Here is a 22,107-nt window from a genome sequence, read left to right as displayed (position 1 = left end):
AATTATATTTGGCGAGGTCTTAAAAGGTTTTAAAAGCATTACATTTTACTTTTTAAAATAGTACAAGAACCCTGGTTTACCCTTAACAAAATCAACCATGGTTTTACTACAGTTAAAACATACAAAAAAAGCTTGGTTACCTTAGTAAAACTATGGTTACCACAAAATAACTACGGTTTTGAAATAATGGTATTCAAAAACCAGAGTTCAACCATGGTTACTATAGTTTAACCATGTGTTAGATCAAGTCTCTACGCTAGACAAAATATTTAGGATCCAGCCCCGGACGCCAGATCCTGGTTACTCAGCAGAGCTGTAAATACTAAAATTAGCGTTTATCCGTCTACTGTCAGTCAAGAGGTTGATCGATTAAGCCAGAGAAGAGCACAAACCAAGCACAAGACAACGTTTATATGATGGTAAATAGGAACATAGTTTTATTGAACAAGCTCAGTTGCATACAGTATGTCTCAATGTTCAAACTTTGTCTAACCAGCATGAACTCAACATGCACTGTTATACCAAAACTGCTTAATAGCAACATCCCATAAACCTTGAGCTTTCATAAACATTCTCTTTATCTATCTCTGTTTACACAGACATGACAGCTCAACTTCACAAATATGAGATTGAACAACAATGAAATTAATAAGACATATAAAATATACAAATATAATGAATGAATTAATAAACAATATAAATGAACAATCATAATATAATGATAAAAAAGATAATAATGAAATTGATAATAATAAAAATAATATTGAATAATCAAATAAACAATCATATGGATAACTAATGATTACAAAATGATTATGATGATTATGTAAATTAATGATTAGGAATAAACTAAAGAACACAATAATAAAAACATTCTGCACGTGAGGATCTAAGGTATGATCCATCACATGGTTTTGCCAATAGCAATCAATACACCCAAAAAACAAAAGAGTAACCTTGATGTGTGGTAAAACTACGGGTATGATAATAAACATAATAATCAGTTATCCAAAACATGGTTGCTATAGGCTACTGTCCTTTACCATAATACAACTATAGTTATATTTGATAAGGGTGCCCTTACAAAAATTAACCATGTTTTTTTTGTGGTAAAAGTGTAGTAACCATAGTTTTTGATGTATTGATTACTATTAGCAAAACTATGGTTTTACTACAGTAACTATGGTGTAACTTTGGTTTTAGAAAACCTGTTTAACTGTAGTAAAACCATGGATAATTTTTGTAGGGCGTTATTGTAACTGCTGTATAGTATCAAACTGCAGAAAATAACTATCACTTTGTTGAATTTGAGTCTTTTATGTCAGTAGGATAATACCAAATTATGTGTTTCATTGTAGTTACAGTTTCTGCTTTAGCAGAAACTATGGTCATATGGTACATTATGAAGTCCCCATGATATTTGGGTTGCTAGTGATTGTTTGAAACAAAATTGTAGATTATTTTCTATTATTTTGTGATTAGACTATATATATTTCAGTAAAGCCCTACATTCTCAAGTTTAACTGATATGCTTTCTGATTGTAAACACCATGGCTAACAATAAATGCCATTATAATGCACCCAGCCACTTTCTTGTTAGCCACAAATGGCTTTTTCAAATCTGTTGTAGACCAACTGATAAAAAAACATCTAATGACCATTTTACATAATTTATGTATGATGAATGCGTTAATGTCACAGGCATGTCGCAGGTACGCAACAAAATAAAGTTTCTGCGAGAATTCCCAGGATTTTTGTCTTATCTAATGCTGTGCAGTTTAATACAATCATACTTTTGATAACAGAAATATATTGAAGACTGATAGCCATTTGTATGTTTCCAGTCTTCACACATCTATTCAGAATGAATGCAGAAATATGCATTTTTGTGAATCCCAAAGTAGTAGCATTCTGGCTGAAAGTTGTTTTTCTCCTCTACGTTCTTATAGCGGCTTACGGTATAAACCACGGTGTTGGGAAGAGAGTCGCACAGGGTCTGAGCCACAGACATCATGTTACCCTTTAACTTCTGAGTTTCAATCTGTTCAAGCACCTGGTTCTTGTTGATCGGTTTCGGGTCTGCACTGAACGACACAACGATTCTGATGCCGTTTTTGGTCAGAATATCAAAAAAGTTGCCACTTCCTCCCCTTCCGTGGTACGGTTTGCCCGCGAGCCAGTTCCAGAAGAACCAGCCACTGTGGTTGAAGACCCGAACCGACCAACACACCCAGTCGTATTTCTTGGCCAAGATGTCCAGTATACATGCAGTGAATTCTGGGTCAACCGAGTCTTGACGCTCCCCAAGTTGCTGCTTCACATCCATCTCAGCCTGCTCTGGGTAATTCTCGATGCATTCGTCCACAGCTGCCTTCATGCGTTTCTCGACCTCTTCCATGCGATCCTGCCATTTCTTGACCATGGCTTCGCCTACAGCTCCCTCCTTCAGGGCAGCGTGACCCATGACTGCTATAATTCCCACAACGAACAGCTTCTTTAGCCTGGCGCAAAACTCTTCCACCGCCCTTCTGCTCCGCTGCTCTGTGGTGACCACCGTGTCCAGCATGGGATCTCCAGAGGTGTTTTCTCCGATTACTGAGTTGTACAAGGAATCGATGTTCAGATCTGCACCCGTATTCTCGTATTGGCTCAGAAACTTCTCCCTCTTTTTAGCCTTGAACTTGGGCTTAGCATTGACAAAGTCTTGAAACTTCTCATACTGGCTGACCATCTGCGCCTCCCAGTCAAAGTTTTGCTTGTTTATGGACATCCGCTGCATCTCCAAACCTATTTTGTCGATTTCATTTTGGATGCCTTCGAGTTTCTGGTTGATCTTCTCGAATTGCTCGGTGAGGTATTTGGCCTCTTTACCCTCCGGGTTGCTGAGGAGCTCGGCTGAGACCATGAACACGGCCTCCAGGATGGGGTGCAGTTGTCCCACGGTGGCTGCTAAAACCTCACACCCCTGCCCCATGATTTCCACTCCTTTCTCGATCTTGCTCCTGTTCTCCAGCACCCATTCTTCCACCAGATTCATTCTGACTCAAAGGAGAAAGTCCTTCCTATCCTTGTCTGTAACAGATCGAGGCATATACAGTATATCATAAACTGGAAGCCACAGCATCAAATCAATACCAAAATCAATGCAGCCTTTCCAAGGGTCATATTTGTTTTCCTAAAACGAGAACTTTAGAGTAAGCCAAGATGAATTGGACAGTTAGACCACAAGGGGGAAGAAAAGATATCCGTGAAGGTACTTTAGCTTGTTTTTTTACATGTTTTCCATGGACCTGAGCCATCAAACACCCCAGAAAAATGTTTGGTCTTGTCCAGGCTTGTCCTGAGCCACATTACACCCCCCCCCCCCCCGTAAAGTCTCAGCAAATTATACAACAATAAAAGCAGATCAGTAGGATCAGGTGTCTACAAAGTAAGAATAAAAATCAAACACTAATGTGTACAATGGATCAAAGTGCACATTAAATAGGCCTGGGGCGGAAACCGGATTACCGTCATACCGCGGTCACGTGACCCATGGTCATTGGTCTGCACTTGTGTGTATATGTGGGGATGTTATACACGCAGCTTGTTAACAACCGCAACTTATTAACTGAACATTAACTGATATGATTTTAATATTAAATTGTCATTGAGTAGAAATATAGGTGACGTTGTCTGTCACTCGTTAAAAGTAATACAAACATTTTATCTAATTTGAACATGCAAACAACCGCAACAGATCAACAACAGAATCAGGTTTCATACATTATCAAATTTTCACGCAACATAAAGAGCACGCGATCAGTCCGAGGATTAATATCCAAAGAGGTTAGAATTGTCTCTTTTTTCATCTAGCCTACAACAGTGGCCATTTCTAAAGCAGGACACATTTCAAAAAGTTTTGCTTTTGCGTCTTCTTTCTCTGTTTGTGGAAAAATACAGATGTTTAGGTAAGGGTCGAGGACAGAAGCGTTCTGTCCGAGCACGCGCAACAGAGGCGGACTGCCCAGGCGCGCGCGAGACAGACGCGGACTGCCCGGGTGCGCGCGAGACAGACGGACCGCGTCATCTTGCGCACACATACGCGTCTTAGTGCAGCTTCCCAGCTATACTCAAGCACATACACATATGCAGTACAAGTGATTTCTCATACAAATTGTTATTTTACCAGACCATCAGGGCAGCAATAATTCGCGTCATTTACAGGCTATTCACAAATTAAGGATAGAAAAGTGGCGAAATGTCTGTAGGACGTGTGGACACGCACAATATGTTAACATTTTTTTTAACTGATAATATTAATTGTTCAAGTTGTTGAATGTTGAAATTGCAGAAATGTGGAAGGAAATAATTTTCACTTTACATGTTCCTTAAAGGGATACTTAACCGATTTAGCATTCAGCTTTGTATCTGTAGAAACCCGGCAGTATTACTGAATGACCATGTTTCCCTCCCTCATTTCCCCCTGAGAGGAGAGATATCTGCATTTTGGTTCTGCAAAAAAGTCCTCCGATGATGCAAAAATCGTCATATTACATCATCGGAGGACTTTTTTGCAGAACCAAAATGCAGATATCTCTCCTCTCAGGGGGAAAGGATGGAGGGAAACATGGTCATTCAGTAATACTGCCGGGTTTCTACAGATACAAAGCTGAATGCTAAATCGGTGAAGTATCCCTTTAAGTAATTTGCACGTGTTTTGTTTTGAAGATAAATAAATCATGCATGTTATTTAAATCGTTGTCTTGCCAATAAACCGCAAAACCGCGGAAATTTGTTGATTACCGACCGCGGTAAAAAAAAATACAAACCGGCCCACCCCTAACATTAAAATCTAATGAGCACCAGTGGCGGCCGATGACTTCTCTTCCGAGGGGGGCAAATTCAAAATATGCGTTCGGAGTGTTGTATGTTGATCGTGTTTGTTGCGTCATGTAAACCATGTGCATCATGTGTTTTGTCAAAATTAGTGCCTGCTGCACACGCGTGAAAACGATAAATAAAAAGAGACCCTTATGTAAAAAAATACTCAGAAGACACTCACTTAACAGTGAACTCTGATTACGAATGAGATTAAGCAAGTATCTGGCAAATGCAAGCGTCTCTGTTATCATAAACCTTTAGACGCATCTACATGAGGCACTTATTTGACAAGACACGTGATGCACATAGGACGCGCCGAACACATATTTTAACGCCACTGATGAGCACACAATCATTGTGAAAATAAGAGCTGTGCTTTCTCTCTAGTTGGAAAATAATTCAGCATTTACGGTAAACCACGGCTGTATAGCAAGGCAGATGTTTTCAGGAGGGGTTGCTGAGAAAATATATTAATGCTCTCTGGCTGTTTAAGCATTTCAGGACGTTTCTGGGCACTTTGATTACACAAGAGAGATGATTTCACACTGATATCTAATTTCCCAAAACGCAATATACAGAAAAAAGTAATTTAAGATTTCATGAATATGTTATTTATATGTCGATGATCTTACTTTAGCTCTTTTATATAATAAGATTAGAGATTATGAGAATAGAGATTAGGATAATTCAATAGGATTTAAAATGATAATCATGGAGGCTCAACAATGCATCTTTCATAAGAGCTTGCAGATCTTAGATGAATTAGGAGCAATAAATAATAAAATACTTACTGAACAATACAACAAAGTCCTCCTTTTCCTTTTCAATTATGATGATTTTGAAATTAAAACTCCAGGGTGTTTTCAATTTGACACAAAAATTACTAGAAATTCAGGCTAGTATTAGGTATAGGAAAATAAAAAGAACCAACAACTGGTTCTAAAAAAGAGAAAGCTATCAACTGTTCTTTAAAAAGCTGAAAACCATCTCCCTTATTTGTAATCCTCTGTAACTCAGAGATCCATGAAAGTCAATATTGACTTAAGCACAACATCCTGCTAATAAAATGTTTAACATAAAGTATCCTTATCAAATGTTCATCAAAATTGTGAACAAAATATGAACAAAAAGGTTTAATTAGTATTATCTTTTTGCCTTTATGGAAAGACTGCCTTGGTACAATAAAGTTTTTTTTTTAATTGTGAAATAAAAAATAAATAAAAATATTATTATTATTTGGATTATTTATGTATTATTTATGCAGACCTACAACTGTATCTCAAATCACTGGATATAAAACAATTAGTTAACAACATATTTGTGCATAATGTATTGCACATGGTGTTTTATTGCTGCAATGCATGAGAGAAACCACTAACCTTTATTTGTTAATTGTTTAAGGATGGTGCATGTCCAGCATGCTCAGAATATTTATGCATACTTTAGTTTGCCAAGTGTGTCACCATGGTTGCACACAGATCTTGTGTGCATGTATACTCAACCACAAGAGGTAACTTTAGTTCAAGATGCCATCATTAGGTAAAGCAAAATCTGATGTGCAAGACTTTTTATACTTTATGAATCTCTGCAGAAGACAATGAACGTCAGTAAACTTAGTCGTGTGGTTTATATGAATGTCAAGCATCTGCAAGTCATTGGGAAAGTTTAAGGATAAATGTTGTGAATTAATTTTTGTGGGAATTGGCTTCAGGCTACACTGTTAGATGTCGCTGTAGATTTAGCAGTACATTACTGTAAAAATCCACAGTACTATACTGTATGTGTACATTACAGTACAGTACTGCAGTTCATAATGCATTCTGGGTAAATTTGTTTGAGCGGGAAAATTTTACAGTATATTTTGGTCTTGATGTAACCTTGCTGTAGCCATTGCTGTAATGTGCCAGGTGTACTTGCAATAATCAGAGAAAGTGCGCCAACGTCAAATCACACAGAGGGAGGGAGAGCACAACTCCTGGCTGCAGCTGAAGGAGGACGATTGATTTCTGGCAGTTCGGTAAGTTTGAAATATTTCTGTTTCATGAAAACTTAATTTTTAGTTTAAGAATGTTGTCAATAGTTTGTCACAATATTGTTTTAAACGTGCAATGAGAGAGAAAAACGGTCGCCAACAAAGTTTCAATCTCCCTCAGAAAGTAAGCTTACACACAGATGTCTACCGCTGCTTTTACTCGCTTTACACCTTTATTAATGAATATAGGGTTGTTTTAACTAAATTATGAGGGTTTTGGTGAGTTTATATTGTGTTGAAAGTGTGGTGACAATGAATATTTTTAACGAAATGGACAAAGACAACCCGCCAGCGCGGTCTTGCGGTCCCAGCATAATGGTCGTTTATCTCGGCGTTTCATCCCTTCAGTTAGCGTCAGAGAAAAGTATTAAGTTCGACTGTTTGGCAAGGCTGACTCGTGGTTGTAAACAGTCAGGACTTGACACGCCGTACACATCATACTGTAGTACCGAACTCCTCCACAGAAGTGAAAACAAGAAACCTCATATTTAACTGGATACATACATCGAACTCATCGCAGCTTTAACTTCGACCAAATATAATTCAGACCTGGGCTCATCTTAATATCAGATGAACGTAAGGGATTGCCGCGCTTATTGTTGTTGTTATTATATTACGGTATATCAGCAAAAGCAGAGAATATCTTCTCTAAAGCGTTTTACACGTCCAGTAAGTTGTCCAATACATTTTTATGGCATATTGTTTCCACCACTTCAGATGCATTACATGCAGTATATAAGTTTCCAAAACACATCAAATCAATGCACGAAAAGAGAATGGGCTCCGCATTTACGTACCTTTGCCTTCTCGTCTCTGTCATCTGATCCTTCATCTCTGGATGTAAAATAGTCCATTATAACATCGTGTAGGAAACTGGCATCACCAGGATTGCTCAGATTTAGGCGATCATGTTTATCTTTAAAGTGAGCAGCTAGCTACTAACTTAAAAAACTTTGCGTGAAATAGCGTGTTACACCGCAGCCGGTCCGGGTTAAACATTAGAGGAAGTCTTTTTACCTTGTCACTATAAATCGCTATTTTCTGCACTAAACGAGACATTTTCAGATATTTTCTGTAGACAAGATGTTATAGAATAATAATAAAAAAAAGACTTATTTAGATATTTATATATAATATATAATATAACAACTAATATATATATATATTTGTTTTACAACTGACTAAACACTTACAGAAAGGTTTTATTTGTTAGCATAGCATGATAATTAATACATTTTTAAATCAATCACTTTGTCTCTGCACAATGAACATTATCAAATATTATTAATGTTGTAAAATATATTGTTCATTGTTAGTTCATATTAGCTAAGGCATTACCAAATGTTAAGGAATAAACTATTGTAGTAAAGTATTACTAAATTTTCTTTTTCCATTTCCTTTACAATGTCTACTTATTTCTATGGCTAACAGATTTTGTAACATTTGTATTTTTTACAGTCTTACCATTGCTTGTAAGCTGGATTGGGTAAGATGGATCATCTTTAAAGGAACCAGGCAAGTACATGACGTACAGTTACAAGTCATGTATTTTTTTGACTGCAATATTAAATGCTTTCACGTCACATGTAAAAGTACACAGGAATGTGGCTAATCACTTTTTATTTGTAGTTTACTTGAGTGTCCTTGCACTTTTCAGGAGTTAAGGCAGATGTGGAGGCACAACGGGTGACACCAGACACAGCCAAGCACATTATGTTCGGTAAGTTTGCACTTTACCACTACAGCTTCTTTAAATGTATACACTCATTCACAATTCCCACACCCAACACTGTAACACGACCATACACAACATGTACAGAATTGTCTTAGTTTGCCATGTAGAAATATACAAACAGAAATATTCAGACTTTGGTTATAAGAAATTTAATAATTGTATTTATTTAGCAGAGGTGTCCCTGGACTTTATTGACAAAAGATTTTGTTTTCAGAATAAAAAGTTGTGTCCAAATCAGTAACAATTGTACTTTCTGTTCAGGACATTCAATCATGACAGGATCCAGGTGGATGCTGTCCATTGAGGAAAGAGTTTGTTCAGCGGTAAGTGAATCTTCTGTATTTTTATGTAATTAGGTGTGGAACAGTAGAATAAGAGTAAAAGGTTTCAGAATAGGAGTAAGTTCAAGGCTGGGTTTAGTTTTTTAAAAATCTTTTTCTATCTTATATTTGTTGACTTAATGTTTATGATATTTCTAACAGGTTTCTGGATAGAATTAATTCCAAAGATGGGAAGAAGTGCACATCCAGACAAGGAGCAAGCAAAAAGACAAGGAACTTGGTGCAGAGAAAAGCTGTGGCCATTAACCCCTGTGAACAGCTTCATGCAGTCGCTGATTGAGTTCGAATGGACGACTTCAAAGTAAAGGCCACTGTGGTCTGTCTGCCACAGTTTAATTTTAAATTTATTTTTAGTGTTCAATGAAATTCAAGTAGAATATTTAAAACTATGGGCCAGTGTTGTTTTTACCACAGTGAAATGTTACCTTTTAGTCGATGATGGACTTTAAACTGAAAACTTCAAACTATGGACCAGTGTTCTATTTGCCAGAGTTAAATATGTTACAGCAGGGGTCTCCAAACTTGTTTATACTTGTTGATTTTATTTTATTTAACTTGTTTATATGTTTATTACTGTTTAAAATCTTGTTTTAAATATGTTTTGTTTCAATTAAATGTTTTTTTTTAAATAAAATTTTGATACATACATTGCTTGGATTGCCTTTTAATTCATTATGTTTTAATGTAGCATTTTTACCATATTAATAACTATAGATTTAAACCTAAATATCTAGCTATTATATATAATATTATTGTATTAACTGTAATAAGTAATAAATAGTATTTATGGGTCAATATAGACATTACAGTAAATTACTGTAAAAATAGACTACTGTAATAAAATATTGTAAAATTACAGTACAGTACTGCTTTGTAACTATACAGTACTGTAAAACCAAAATACAGTAACTTACTGGCAACCGTGCAGCCAGTACCGTACTGTAAAAATACAGGGAAATCGTTAACAGTGTATGTTCACTAACCATAAAGTTGAGATTATTCAGAAAGGTTTGTCCTCTTCACTGAAATAAACGATGATTTAGGTGGGCCTTGCTTAGGAATTACATCACATGGGTACTAAAATGCATTTTGGCACAACCGTCGCAGTTGTAAAGGTTCAACGCACGCATCATTTAAAGGCTCTCTAAGCGAATTTGCGAGACGTTAGTTATTGTTGACGTTTGAAACTGTTTTCAAACAGACGGAGCGTAGCTAACTCCTCCCCCTCCCTTCCGTGCTTTCATGAACGCGCCCAACCCCCACCCCCAAATCCTTTTTGTCGTTTATTGGCTGGAATACTTTGTTTTGTTTTGTGATGCTAGGTTTGGCCACTTGTTGAATTTTTCCGTTTGTGAAGCCTGGGCTGTCTACAGAGATTGCGTTTTTTTACAGTTTGATCAGCGGACAGGCAGCAAGCAGATAGTGAGGAGATGTTTCTGGTATGTAACAAAAAATGTTTTATGGTCTAAAACGCTTCAATTCGCTTAGAGCGCCTTTAAAAGTGTCAACAAGCAACTTTTCACATTACAGGGAAACCAGATCTGCTGTATCTTTCAATAAGGGATTTTTGCTAATTATTACTGTGTTGTGTTAAAGTATTAATTGGTTAAAAACTGCCCATGTGCTGTCAGTTGATTGTGTCAGTATTGTTGAAAGGTTGCCGGAGCATTTTTAAGTCTGAACGGCATTACATTGAACTTATATAGCCCTAGTGGATACACAAAGGAGGTCTTGTCATTGCTTTTTTTGTCCATAAGGACCTGCCAATATCCACTATGTAAGTCTAAAGTGGAAAAAACTGCAAAGGAAAAGGATGCTGAAGATGAAGGTTTGATGATTTTGTTTTTCAACGTGTCATTAATGTGTTCTTTCATAACCCTCAATTTGGATGGTGAAACACGATAAGCCTTTTGCTTAAGCAGCATTTGCACCAGAAAGATTTTATGAGTCAGCATATCAGTGCATTCCAGCTTTGTGGTACAAACATCAGTGTTTTTAAACATTTGCAAAAAAAAAAAGAAAAACATTTATGGCCACGTCTTCGGCCCTTGGCCAAGTTGAAGCCAGCTTCATCCACAAACACGAGGATGTGAGGGGTCTTGTTTCCTTCCAATGCCATTCACCTGACTGTCAATTGCTATAATAAATTTATTAAATGTTCAAAAAATTCATATATGGTATTCATGGTATATGTTCTTGACTAATTTTGACAATTGAACAGACCATTGTGCATGTGATGACTTATACAATGAAATGACGCTGACACGTTTTGGAGCGAACAACCATTAGACTCAATCAATGAGTTTAGATCAACAAGATCTATTCACTTGGAAATTGTGCTAAATGTAGGCTACCTGTACTTAATCATTTGCAAAGATGTACTGTTATATTGAGACATGTACTTAGACATTTTCAATTTGAGAAATTCAATCCTGTTGTGAACAATTGCCAAGTGGTTTGGAGGTTTGTCCATGTTGTTTTGAAAATGTAATTCTGTTTCAAGAAATGAGTCAAAGCAATTGAGGAAAAACTGCAATCTAGGACTAGGCTTTAGTTTTAATACGACATTTGCTGGTGTGCATCTTGAGATAAAACCAAGGCACTGAACTTGATCTTTTACTGACATCTAGCGGTAGAAGATCAAACCAAAATGACATCAAATATTGATTCCCAGCTATCAATCAAAAATAACTTAAGACAATGAGTGAAATGAAATATACATATATAATTTGTATAAATTGTTTAACTTTAGGTCAATATTAATTATATGGGTGGGCCTTATACAGTATGCATTAAAATGTATGTCTAAAGTTTTGGGTCACTTGACTGAAATGTGTATCATGATTTAAAAACAATTTAATCTAAAGGCATTTGAAATTCATTTTGTAGAGAAAATTACCGAAAAATGTATTTATTACTCAACAAAAAGCTGGATTAAAAAGATGGATGACTTTGAATAGATAGTGTAAAGCCAGCCAATAAGAGCCCAGAATAGATGGAAACTAGATGGACCTCAACAAGCAAAGTTTCCGTAGTTTTGTGACATATTTTGAATGTTTTAATCAAATAATTCCAATTGTTACATCTGTGTTAGTCCATACACTACAAATGGTGCTTACCATTTTAAAAAGTACATATTTGAAAATAAAGGGTGCATATAAGTACCTCAAATGTACATATTGGTCCCTCAAATGCATAGATATCTTAATGCTTCAAATAAGGACCTTGACAGCTTTTGTAACTTTATTTCTGCCAGTGTGGAAGTTTACAGTTATTCTTTAATGTAGAAAAACAAATAATTCTTGAATATTAACTGTACATAAACTACTAATATTTATGTGAAAAGTAAAAACAAAAATGTGGACCAATAAATTTAGAAAATTGCTTTTAAAGTGGTCAAAATGAAGTCAACACATATGGTAAATAATTTTTTTTATACATTTATGGAAGGAAACAAAATATCTTCATGGAACATGATCTTTAATGATTTGTGTCATAATAAGATAATTTTGATAATATTGGTACAAATACCTGTGCTACTTGGTCCAGGGTCACAAATTGTTTCGATAAACACTTGCTTTAATATCCTTAATATTTAAATCATGAATTCAGTATTCCGGGGTGCTTGTGCCTCCATTACACATCAAGTTACGCATGATATTAAGAATTCAAGCATTATTTTTATTCTGTATCTTTATTGAAAACCTTTACAGCATTATACAGAAGTACTGTAAACATTCCAAAAGTTACAAGAAGTGTCTGGGAATGATTGTACAGACATTCAAAAAGCACATGAACACAGTAATTTATGGGTAAATTATTGTGCAAGAAACACGATGATCCATAAAGAAATCAAAGAGACGCCATTATTTCCTTTCAGATTTTATCTTTATATAAAAAATTTAATGTAAAGCTGACTATAATAAAATATTTGTGTCACATGAGTGATTTTATGAATCTAATATTACTTCTTCAGCCATTTTCATTGATCTTAATGTTGATGATTATACAGTAGTTTAAATTGCAAACAGCAAGGAAAGTATGCCAGCAAAAAGGCATCAAAGAGATTGGAAAAGGCATCGTTTTGTGCTGAAGAAATCACTTGCAGCTCTTCAGCACCTCCTGCATCTTCTCCTGCACATCCTTCATCTTTTCTTCCCACTCCTTATTCCGAGATTCCACGTCATCTTTTATGAGGGCATAGTAACCCATCATAGCAATGAAACCGATGCAGAAGAGGTATGCAAGTCGAGTGCAGAGGTTTTCCATGACGCTCTTGTCATTCTGCGAATGCTTCATGTACACTTCCAGAATAGGCCGGCTGAAGAGTTTGCGTTTCCCCATCACGCTATCGTAAAGGGTGTGCATGTTTTGGTCTTCGTTGTCATTCATGTAACTCTCAATGAAATCCTCCTTCTTGCGTTGCACGTGCTCTGGGTTTGCCTCCACGATCTCCATGAATTTGCAGAACTGGTTGCGAAGGTTTTCTTCGATCTGGCCGTACTGTTTGTCCGCCGTTTCCTTACGGATCTCCTGCAGGGCTTGATGGTTCTGATTTGAAATGGCATCCAGTGCTTGATTCACGTTTTTAAACTCATGCTTGAGTTTCTGGAGATCTTCGTCGTCCACTTGGTGAAGCACAACCCGGATGAGAGATCCAGCCACACCGAAGATGGGATTGACCACCGCTGCTGCAGAAGAGATGGTGGCCACACATTCAAGAACCTTTATGAGACCTCTCTTCAGCTTCTCTGGGTCATTAAATAGCTTACTGTCAGCCATTGTGTCTGGAGAAAGACGTCACAGTGATAATGTTCACCTGAAGAAAGAAACATATTTTAAACTGAATAACTTTAAGCAATTTTATATAATTATGTTTTATTTACACTTTATTACAAGGCTTGTTGGAATGCTTGATTCTGATTGGCCAGTTGCGACCTTTATTCCCAGATAACAACTGCTCAAAGCTAATAACGCATGGGAACCTGGATGCTGCAAATTATTTTGACAGGTACAGTTTAATATTAAAAAGTAAATATAAATGTCCTTTAATAACATGTAAGACATACATTTACATATGATTAAACCAAATAGTGTGTTCGTGACATTTGAACATCTTTAAAACCAAAAGTAAACAGGTTTTCCTTGTGGAAGGTCTGCATTTGTTAAAAATGAGCAAATATTTCAAATCAATATTTAATGCTCCTTACCTTACTTATTTGAGCTGGTTGTTATCACGAAATAAACACCTGATCACTGTCTGGGCTTATTTCTGTGATAAAAACCGGTTGCCTATACATTATCCATTATATAATACATTTGTTATATTTATTCCTTATATGGCTTAGATTACATTGGCCATATACAGCATACCTAACTCTGAAAATGTCCACAAAAGTTTGCATTTACAGTATGCAAATCAGAGAAATTTCCATATTCACCTGGATTTATGTGAAATCACAGCTCTTTGTTTCCTCACATCATGAATTGACTTGACAGGAATCACATTTAGTTCGGCGAGATGACACAAAAAGATAACACAAACACTGATTCGAGAGAAAATATTTACATTTATTAAACACATTACTCAAGAGATGGTCCACAAAACATGAGATAATGATTTTAACAATGTTTAACTTAAATATTTTGATGTATTGCTAGAAAGCTGCTTTACATTACATTCAGTCACACTATAATGACTCGCATACTTAAAAAAGACTTTGGTTGAGATATACAGTATTAAAAGCTTTGCAGTATAGGGACTTTGAAGTATTTTCCATTTTATACCACACACTTCCTACTTCAAACTCATTTATCACATTTAACTGTTCAAAACATAATATGGAATTATCTCAGCAATCTTTTAGTGCAACATCCCGCATCAGTTTCCCTGTTCACATTGGTCCAGAGCTTCTTGCATCTTGGCTTGAATATCAACAACCCTCTTTTCCCATTTGTCCCTCACTTCGTCCTCATCGTCTTCTGTGACCGAGGTGTAGGCCATCAGTGTCATAAGACCGATGTAGAAAAGATGAGCAATGTGTGAGCATCTGGCCTCCATCACTCTTCTGTTCCTATCGCAGTGCTCCAAGTAAACCTTCAGCAGCGGCCGTCCGAACAAAGCCCCGGTGCCCATCACTCCACGATAATACACATCTAAGCTCAGATCACTCTTATCCCTCTCGTAGATCTTCACAAAGTCCTCCATGTGTTTCTCTGAGTTGTCAGGGTCAAGCTTTACTCTCTCCACCATGGTGTTAAAGGCTCCGTACTGATGCTTGATGTACTCCTCGTATTTACCGAACGTTTCGTTGACTTCATCTATGCGGATCTGCCGAAGGGTCTGCTTGTTCTTTTCCGAGATGGTTTCCAGCTTCTCATGGATTTGTTTGAAGTCCTGGGACAGCTCATTGTCCTCCTCGGCCACCAGGCCTTTCCTGACCACCCCAACTACAGATGTCACAATCCCAAAGAGAGGATTGATAGCAGAGGCGAAGGAGGAGACCTTCTCTACGTAGCCCAGCACTTTGACTGCGGTCACTCGGATCTCTTCTTTATTTGACATTGTGGGTCTGAACGTTGCTGTTTGAGTCTTGTGCGATTCTGAAATGAATGGAAAATTATTTTAAGAAACAGCAGAGACTATGATCAATGTTTTAGTTTCTGTCCTTAAGAGTATTTCAGTTTTTAATCCTGACAGGCTTTTTCTGACATTATACACAATATTAAATTTTAATAGAGCCTTTGCGAAATTTTATTCAAATAAAATCCTTCTTTAGAGGGATAGTTCACCCCAAAAATGAAAATTCTGTCGTCATTTACTCACCCTCATGTTGTACTAAACCTGTATGAGTTTTTATTTTATTTTGATGAACACAAAAGAAGATATTTTGATAAATGATTGTAAGCACACAGTTGATGTTACCCATCATAATTAGTTTTTCTACTATGTAAAAGTCAATGGTTACAATCAGCTGTGTGCTTACCATCATTTATCAAAATATCTTATTTTGTGTTCATCAATATATATATATATATATATATATATATATATATATATATATATATATATATATATATATATATATATATATATATATATATATATATGGGATGGGACGATTACCGGTTTCACGATTAACCATGTGAAAATGTCCTGACGTTTAGTATTATCGTTTAAAATTTAATTATCATAACAACCGTGTTTGATTACCGTGATTTTGAAAACTCGCGGTAAATCATGTCCAGCCAGAATCAGCTTGACGCAGGCACGCATGCAACATTGGTTTTTGCACGAAAAGGTGCGGCAGAAGGCCGTAACAGGTGCACTGTGTTTAAATGCGTTGCTAATGTGTGCATTTGATGTTAAGGTACTGTTCATTAAAACAGGTTCATACATCTCAGGGCTCCATGTTAATGTTCATTTAATGCAGGGGTGTCCAATACGACCAGTCGATCGCAAATGCAATGCCGGTAGATCGCACATAAGTTAATAACTGTGTATGCTGCTCCACGTCTCCACAAGCTTTGGAAAACAAAGCGCCAAATTGGCATTATGGTCTTAGAAACAAGTCTTTTGAGGTGCTGCGCATTTCTTCATAAGTGTGTTTTTATAAACCTTATGCCTGCCCGCTGCAGCGGAGTCATCTAACTTCCGAAATTGGGAGGAGTTGATCCACACGCACGGTGTATGTGCGCGCGATCGATCGATCGACCGAACGAGAGAGAGAGAGAGAGAGAGATGCTTCTGATCATGTTGTCATTTTCTAGTTTATTTCATCAAAACCGCATCTCCGCTATTCCGCTATAAGGAGTACTCGGCATGTACTCAAGGATTTTTTTTAACTCCTTAAAAAGAATGGAGTAAAGGTGACAGCCCTAAATTCAACGTAGATATAATATGCAATATAGTCCTTACATGCTTTTAAAGTGTTATTAAAAAATGTATCCGTGTTTTGTTAAAAAATGTTTTTTAGCAGGTAGGTCTTGTCGGCTTTATCATTTTAAAAGTAGATAGGATTGCCACACAAAAAAGTCTGGACACCCCTGATTTAATGTTTATGCTTAAAAAAGTGCATATAGCTGTTAATTGTATTTGTTGTTTGCTGATTTTCAAAAATAAAACTTGTTAAATTGTTTTCAGTGTGTGTATCAGTTCTTTTTGAACATTTCCATCTCATTTTAAGAAAACCATGATAATATTGATAACCGTGATAACTTTGGTCACTATAATCATGATATGAAATTTTCTAAATTTTCGTCCCATCCCTAATATATATATTAAGTTATTTTCTCTCTCTCTCTCTCTCTCTCTCTCTCTCTCTCTCTCTCTCTCATTGTTATACACAATAAACACACATATGTAAACAAAAACTTTTATTCTGCAAACGATTAATCGCGACTAACCGTTTGGAGAATGAAAGTTTTGTTTACATCATATATGTATGTTTACAGTGTATAATAATGTTGTATATATGTAATACATAGTATCTAATTTTTTCTGTTTCTTTGTGTGTTTATATATATATATATATATATATATATATATATATATATATATATTTCTCTCTCTCTCTCTCTCTCTCTCTCTCTCTCTCTCTCATTTTTATACACAATAAACACACATATGTAAACAAAAACTTTTATCCTGCAAACGATTAATCGCGACTAACCGTTTGGAGAATGAAAGTTTTGTTTACATCATATATGTATGTTTACAGTGTATCATAATGTTGTATATATTTAATATATAGTATCTAATTTTTGTTCATGTTGTGTGTGTGTGCGTGTGTGTGTGTGTGTGCGTGTGTGTGTGTGTGTGTATATATAATTTTTTATACACAATAAACACACATATGTAAACAAAAACTTTTATTCTGCAAACCATTAGTCGCAATTAATCGTTATGCAGCCCTGGCACGTTCAGTAAAAATGAAAAGCAGAAAAATGGGCCGAGTGATGAATCTTACCTGTAATGCAACCGTGGTTGTTCTGTATCTAATAGCACAGCTGATGTATTTTAGCGGCAGCAACCAATTCACGGTCGGCTCTGAGAAACACAACCCCTCCCTTTTTGTCATATTATGGGCAGGATGAGGGAGTGACTCATAGTAAAGCAATGCTCATTGGCTTAGAAAGAAAAAAAAACACTCATACAGCCTTTCTGCAGTACTATCGTTTGATCAAAAAATATAATGCATGTATAATAAAAGACTAAACACATTTCTCTGTAAATTCTTTTGGAAGCCAATATAATATTTAATTGATTGCAACAATAAAGTAAATCACTTCCAAAGAAATGCATTCTGATAATGTTTTATGAGTGAAATCCAATGTGTAAAAAAATCGGGCTGCATGTATTTCCCGTTAAGTAAGAAAAATAACACTGAACAATAAGCAAAAGATGAACAGAGGTTAATAATTGTAGGAGAGGACGCTAGTTATCACTACTAACTAAATAACTCATAAACAAGTTAGACAGAAAAGAATTTTAATGTCGTTCTGTATGTAAAAATATTTTGGTTGCAGATATTCCTGCAGTTGTGGCTTTTTGGTTACATGTATTGTTTGCCTAAAAATGTCAATTCCCTTATCATTTGCTCATGATCATGGGAATTTTAGTTTTGTTTTTATAAACTATAACCTTTAAATTAAAAACAACACAACAGATGTGGCTGTGATGTTAGACGGCCCTTTTGTAAATTCATTTTGCAACAAAGTAACGATAATTTATTCTGTAATACATGTTTGTAACAAATAGAAGGAAAGAAAATAAACTCTTACGTTGCAGTAAAAGATTGCAGTTTTTCCTTTCCAGGTATCTGGCAAAATTGAGAGAAAAAAACGTTATCTAGCAGTCTGACATAGATATGGTTCACACTAAATGACTTGTGATAGTTTAGGAAAAAACTGTTTGAAAGGGGGTGAAAATATACACATTATGTAAATCAGTTATGCTTTGCATTACATCGCATTGTTTCCCAGCAAAAGTGTGTTCATCTATAGCTGTCATGAGGTTAAGATATAACCTAACACTTAACACTTATATAGTGGAAATGGAAATGTTTTTTTAATGTAACGGTTACATTATGACTCATTGGAGAATATGACTTTGGTTCACACTAATATTATAGGGTTAAAACCAAAAATAACACCTACATCACACCTTCCTAACATAAAAGTTCATTAAACAAAACAGTACAATAAAGATTTTGTTTTAGTCCACAAGATCAAATGGAGACTTTATAGAGTTCAGTGTCCTTGAAAGACCTGATTGTATCTTTAGAATTCTTATCTCTTGCTTTTTATCTTTTTTTTTTATGCCAGCTTCTGACTTAATGGCTATGTCCATGGCGAGAGTCAGGTTCAATTATAAAGAGTAAAACCAAAGTTGTTTAAGATTCATTTTTTCTCTAAAACCTGTAAAACTATATTTGAATAGACTTGGTAAAAAACTATTTTAAAAATATCAACAAAATAAAGCAAGCTCCTTACAGGCTCTCTTGTTCAGCCAGCCTATAACTTTCTCTGACGCCTGTTACAGATATCCTCTTGATTTTTGCAGTCAAAATTACCCTGCGTCCAAATTCAAAAAATATCAGTACTAAATAGTAGTCACAATTAGACTTAGTAAGTCCCGTCTTGGTTAAGGCAATCAAATGGACATACTGTCCCATTATGCAGTAGGCGAATTGGGAAGCAAACTGTGAGTTAATATTCTTGGCAGTACTGCTGTTAAACAACAGAAGGGCATGAACTACAAATAAAACAGGAGATTAACTATGTTTACACCACTGTTTCATAGTTAGGCTCTTTTTCTTACCTTTAATTATAATAGCAAACTCATCAAAACTGTGCACTCCCAGAAAAAAGGTAGAAATGTCACTGGGACGGTACCTTTAAAAAGGTCCTAAAATGTGTCATTTGGTACAGATGTTTCAGGTATCAGTGTGTTCCTCTAAGGTACAAATATGCACCTTTTAAGTACAAAAGTGTACTTTTTGAGGTACTGCCTCAGTGACAACTTTTGTACCTTTTTGTACCTTTTTCTGAGAGCGTGAAATAACATAAACTGAACTTATAAACTTATAAACTGGTAATTATGTTGTGCCTAAAAATAATCAAAACTAATATGTTAAATTTTAGCTAGGATTTGCAAAAAGTTCTCCTTCTCATTTTATCAAGTAACTTCTTGAGGTCTCACCCTGATATGGTTTTTAAACAGTATTGAAGAAATTTAAGATTCTGGACTCTTATTGATTATTCAATACAAGTCATACATTTCAAAACATGTTTAATAAATACATTCAGCTTTGTAATGAAGAAAGCTAAGATGTTTTGTATTCAAAACTTATTTTAACATTATCAGATAAACAGGTTTGTAATGTCAAGAGAAACATTTCACTCAAGTGACTCTAAACTGTTCAATAATATTGAATCTTTCACCTCTATACTGAAGTCATGAGTATTTTTCCTCATCCATCCAGATGGGACAGTAATTTACATTTTTAGATGTCTGATTAAAAACCTCAGCAAGTAACTAAGAATGACAGGATCCGATTGATTGTGGTACTCCAAAGAGGAGTATTTAAATGTAACCCTTTAAATGCTGGATGTTTTTAGACTGTTAATAGCAGAGTTGCTACAAACTACATAACCTGTGCCATTATTCTTCATTTAGTTTACCACTTCAATGTATCCCTTCACCTTTGAGGTTTATTTAAAAAATATATCAAATAATTATTAAAACAATTTACTTAAACTTATTTTGGTCTTAAGCAATGTCTCTATTTCCAGCAGAATAGCTGCCAATATAAAATGATGATAAATCATTATTTGTTGATATTAAAGTACAATAGTCAAACAATACACGGACCACATGCACCAAACAGTGTCTGTGGATAATTATAAACATAAACACTAATAAGCTGTGAAGAGAGGACCAAAAAGGAAATTTTAGATCTGAAGAAACCATATCCATACTCTGTGTTTCACAGATTCATAAATAGCTCAAAAACAGTGTCTGACCTTCAACTTAAAAGTAATTACTACTGTAACATAAAAAATAACAGTCTGTGATGAACTTCAGGCCTGAGTCTCATATCCTTAAGCTTCAGCTGACCCATAACCTTAAAGCTGAATTACTTCAAACTTTACATATAATGACCTTTCTTTACAGTTTTATTTGAAAACAGTTTAAAATGCTTAAGCACAATGATAATAAATGCAGAATTTCGTATTATTCAGAGTGACAGCTTTTACTGCTCAGAGGAGCGGCCATCTTTAAAACTCCATATCAACTCCCACAGAGTAGCTAATGTGTCAAAAATCTTATTTAAAAAAAACGCTCAAAATACACAACAAACATATAAAATGCATGATTATAGTATGTTTAAATGCATTTTTATTCTTCCTGAACCATTATTAACAGTTTTCTCTCTTTCTTTCACAGAGCCTTGCCTGTTTGTCAGCACAGGCACTTCCCTTAGAAAAGCAGCCAATGGTCCAACAAAAAACAACAAGTGGCCAACTTAATCATGCCAAAACATAACAATACATCATCTTTATGTGTTTTCTATCTTATTTTATAAGATTTAAAGCCTAAATGGAGTGAATCACTTGCAGCTACCTGGTGTCTCCACTGCTATACCTCCCTCTAGCAGAAATCTGTGTATTGTTCATGCTAAGCATGATATCCATTTTCAACTCTATACATATACCATGTAAAAACTTAAAAAATTCATATACAACAAGCATGAGAGCCAGTGTGCATCTCAATGATCCCATCCATCCATCTATTATTGACCTGGCCATTGGGGAGCATAGCTCCTCTTACCTTTTAAGATTGCTACCACCCTCTCCAAAGTCCCAATCCCGACTGCAGTTCTTCTTCCCAACATTCACTTAAATAGAGTTCCTACCATTTGAGCTCAACATGGAGGGGTGTTCAGATTGGACAATGCCATTCTGGGAGTATTTAATAGGCCCCTGGTGCCTCAAAAAGGGCCCTTTAGACATGACATCAATGCCAGCCTTCACTTGCACCATTATAATATCATCTATGAAGCCCTGTTGACCAGCCCCCTCCTCAAGGCACAGATAACCTCCCCCAATCACATTCAAATATTAAAGCCTTC

General features: G+C 35.7%; 3 protein-coding genes and 1 long non-coding RNA gene across 4 annotated transcripts; 1 reads left to right on the top strand and 3 right to left on the bottom strand.

The window, feature by feature from the left end:
• Positions 1-475: 475 nt before the first annotated feature.
• Positions 476-5,739, bottom strand: LOC135789161 (protein rapunzel-like). Its single transcript, XM_065298840.2, has 2 exons — positions 5,655-5,739; positions 476-3,072 (listed from the first exon to the last, which is right to left on the bottom strand). The coding sequence occupies exon 2, from the start codon at positions 3,035-3,037 to the stop codon at positions 1,856-1,858; it is 1,182 nt and encodes a 393-aa protein (XP_065154912.1). The 5' UTR covers positions 3,038-3,072; positions 5,655-5,739; the 3' UTR covers positions 476-1,855.
• Positions 5,740-8,366: 2,627 nt separating this feature from the next.
• Positions 8,367-9,484, top strand: LOC135717719 (uncharacterized). Its single transcript, XR_010520352.2, has 3 exons — positions 8,367-8,615; positions 8,892-8,953; positions 9,113-9,484. It is a non-coding gene; the product is annotated as an uncharacterized lncRNA (long non-coding RNA).
• A 3,293-nt stretch (positions 9,485-12,777) lies between these two features.
• LOC135717721 (protein rapunzel) lies at positions 12,778-21,837 on the bottom strand. The gene is made up of 3 exons (XM_065239904.2): positions 21,807-21,837; positions 18,755-18,792; positions 12,778-13,790 (listed from the first exon to the last, which is right to left on the bottom strand). The coding sequence occupies exon 3, from the start codon at positions 13,751-13,753 to the stop codon at positions 13,070-13,072; it is 684 nt and encodes a 227-aa protein (XP_065095976.1). The 5' UTR covers positions 13,754-13,790; positions 18,755-18,792; positions 21,807-21,837; the 3' UTR covers positions 12,778-13,069.
• rpz2 (rapunzel 2) lies at positions 14,579-18,043 on the bottom strand. The gene is made up of 2 exons (XM_065239903.2): positions 17,941-18,043; positions 14,579-15,574 (listed from the first exon to the last, which is right to left on the bottom strand). The coding sequence occupies exon 2, from the start codon at positions 15,534-15,536 to the stop codon at positions 14,853-14,855; it is 684 nt and encodes a 227-aa protein (XP_065095975.1). The 5' UTR covers positions 15,537-15,574; positions 17,941-18,043; the 3' UTR covers positions 14,579-14,852.
• Positions 21,838-22,107: the final 270 nt, after the last annotated feature.

This window comes from Paramisgurnus dabryanus, chromosome 13 (assembly GCF_030506205.2).
Source record: "Paramisgurnus dabryanus chromosome 13, PD_genome_1.1, whole genome shotgun sequence".
Classification (NCBI taxonomy): Eukaryota; Metazoa; Chordata; class Actinopteri; order Cypriniformes; family Cobitidae; genus Paramisgurnus; species Paramisgurnus dabryanus.
The sequence above is the reverse complement of the archived record's forward strand: the minus strand, read 5'-3'. Positions and strand labels throughout refer to the sequence as shown.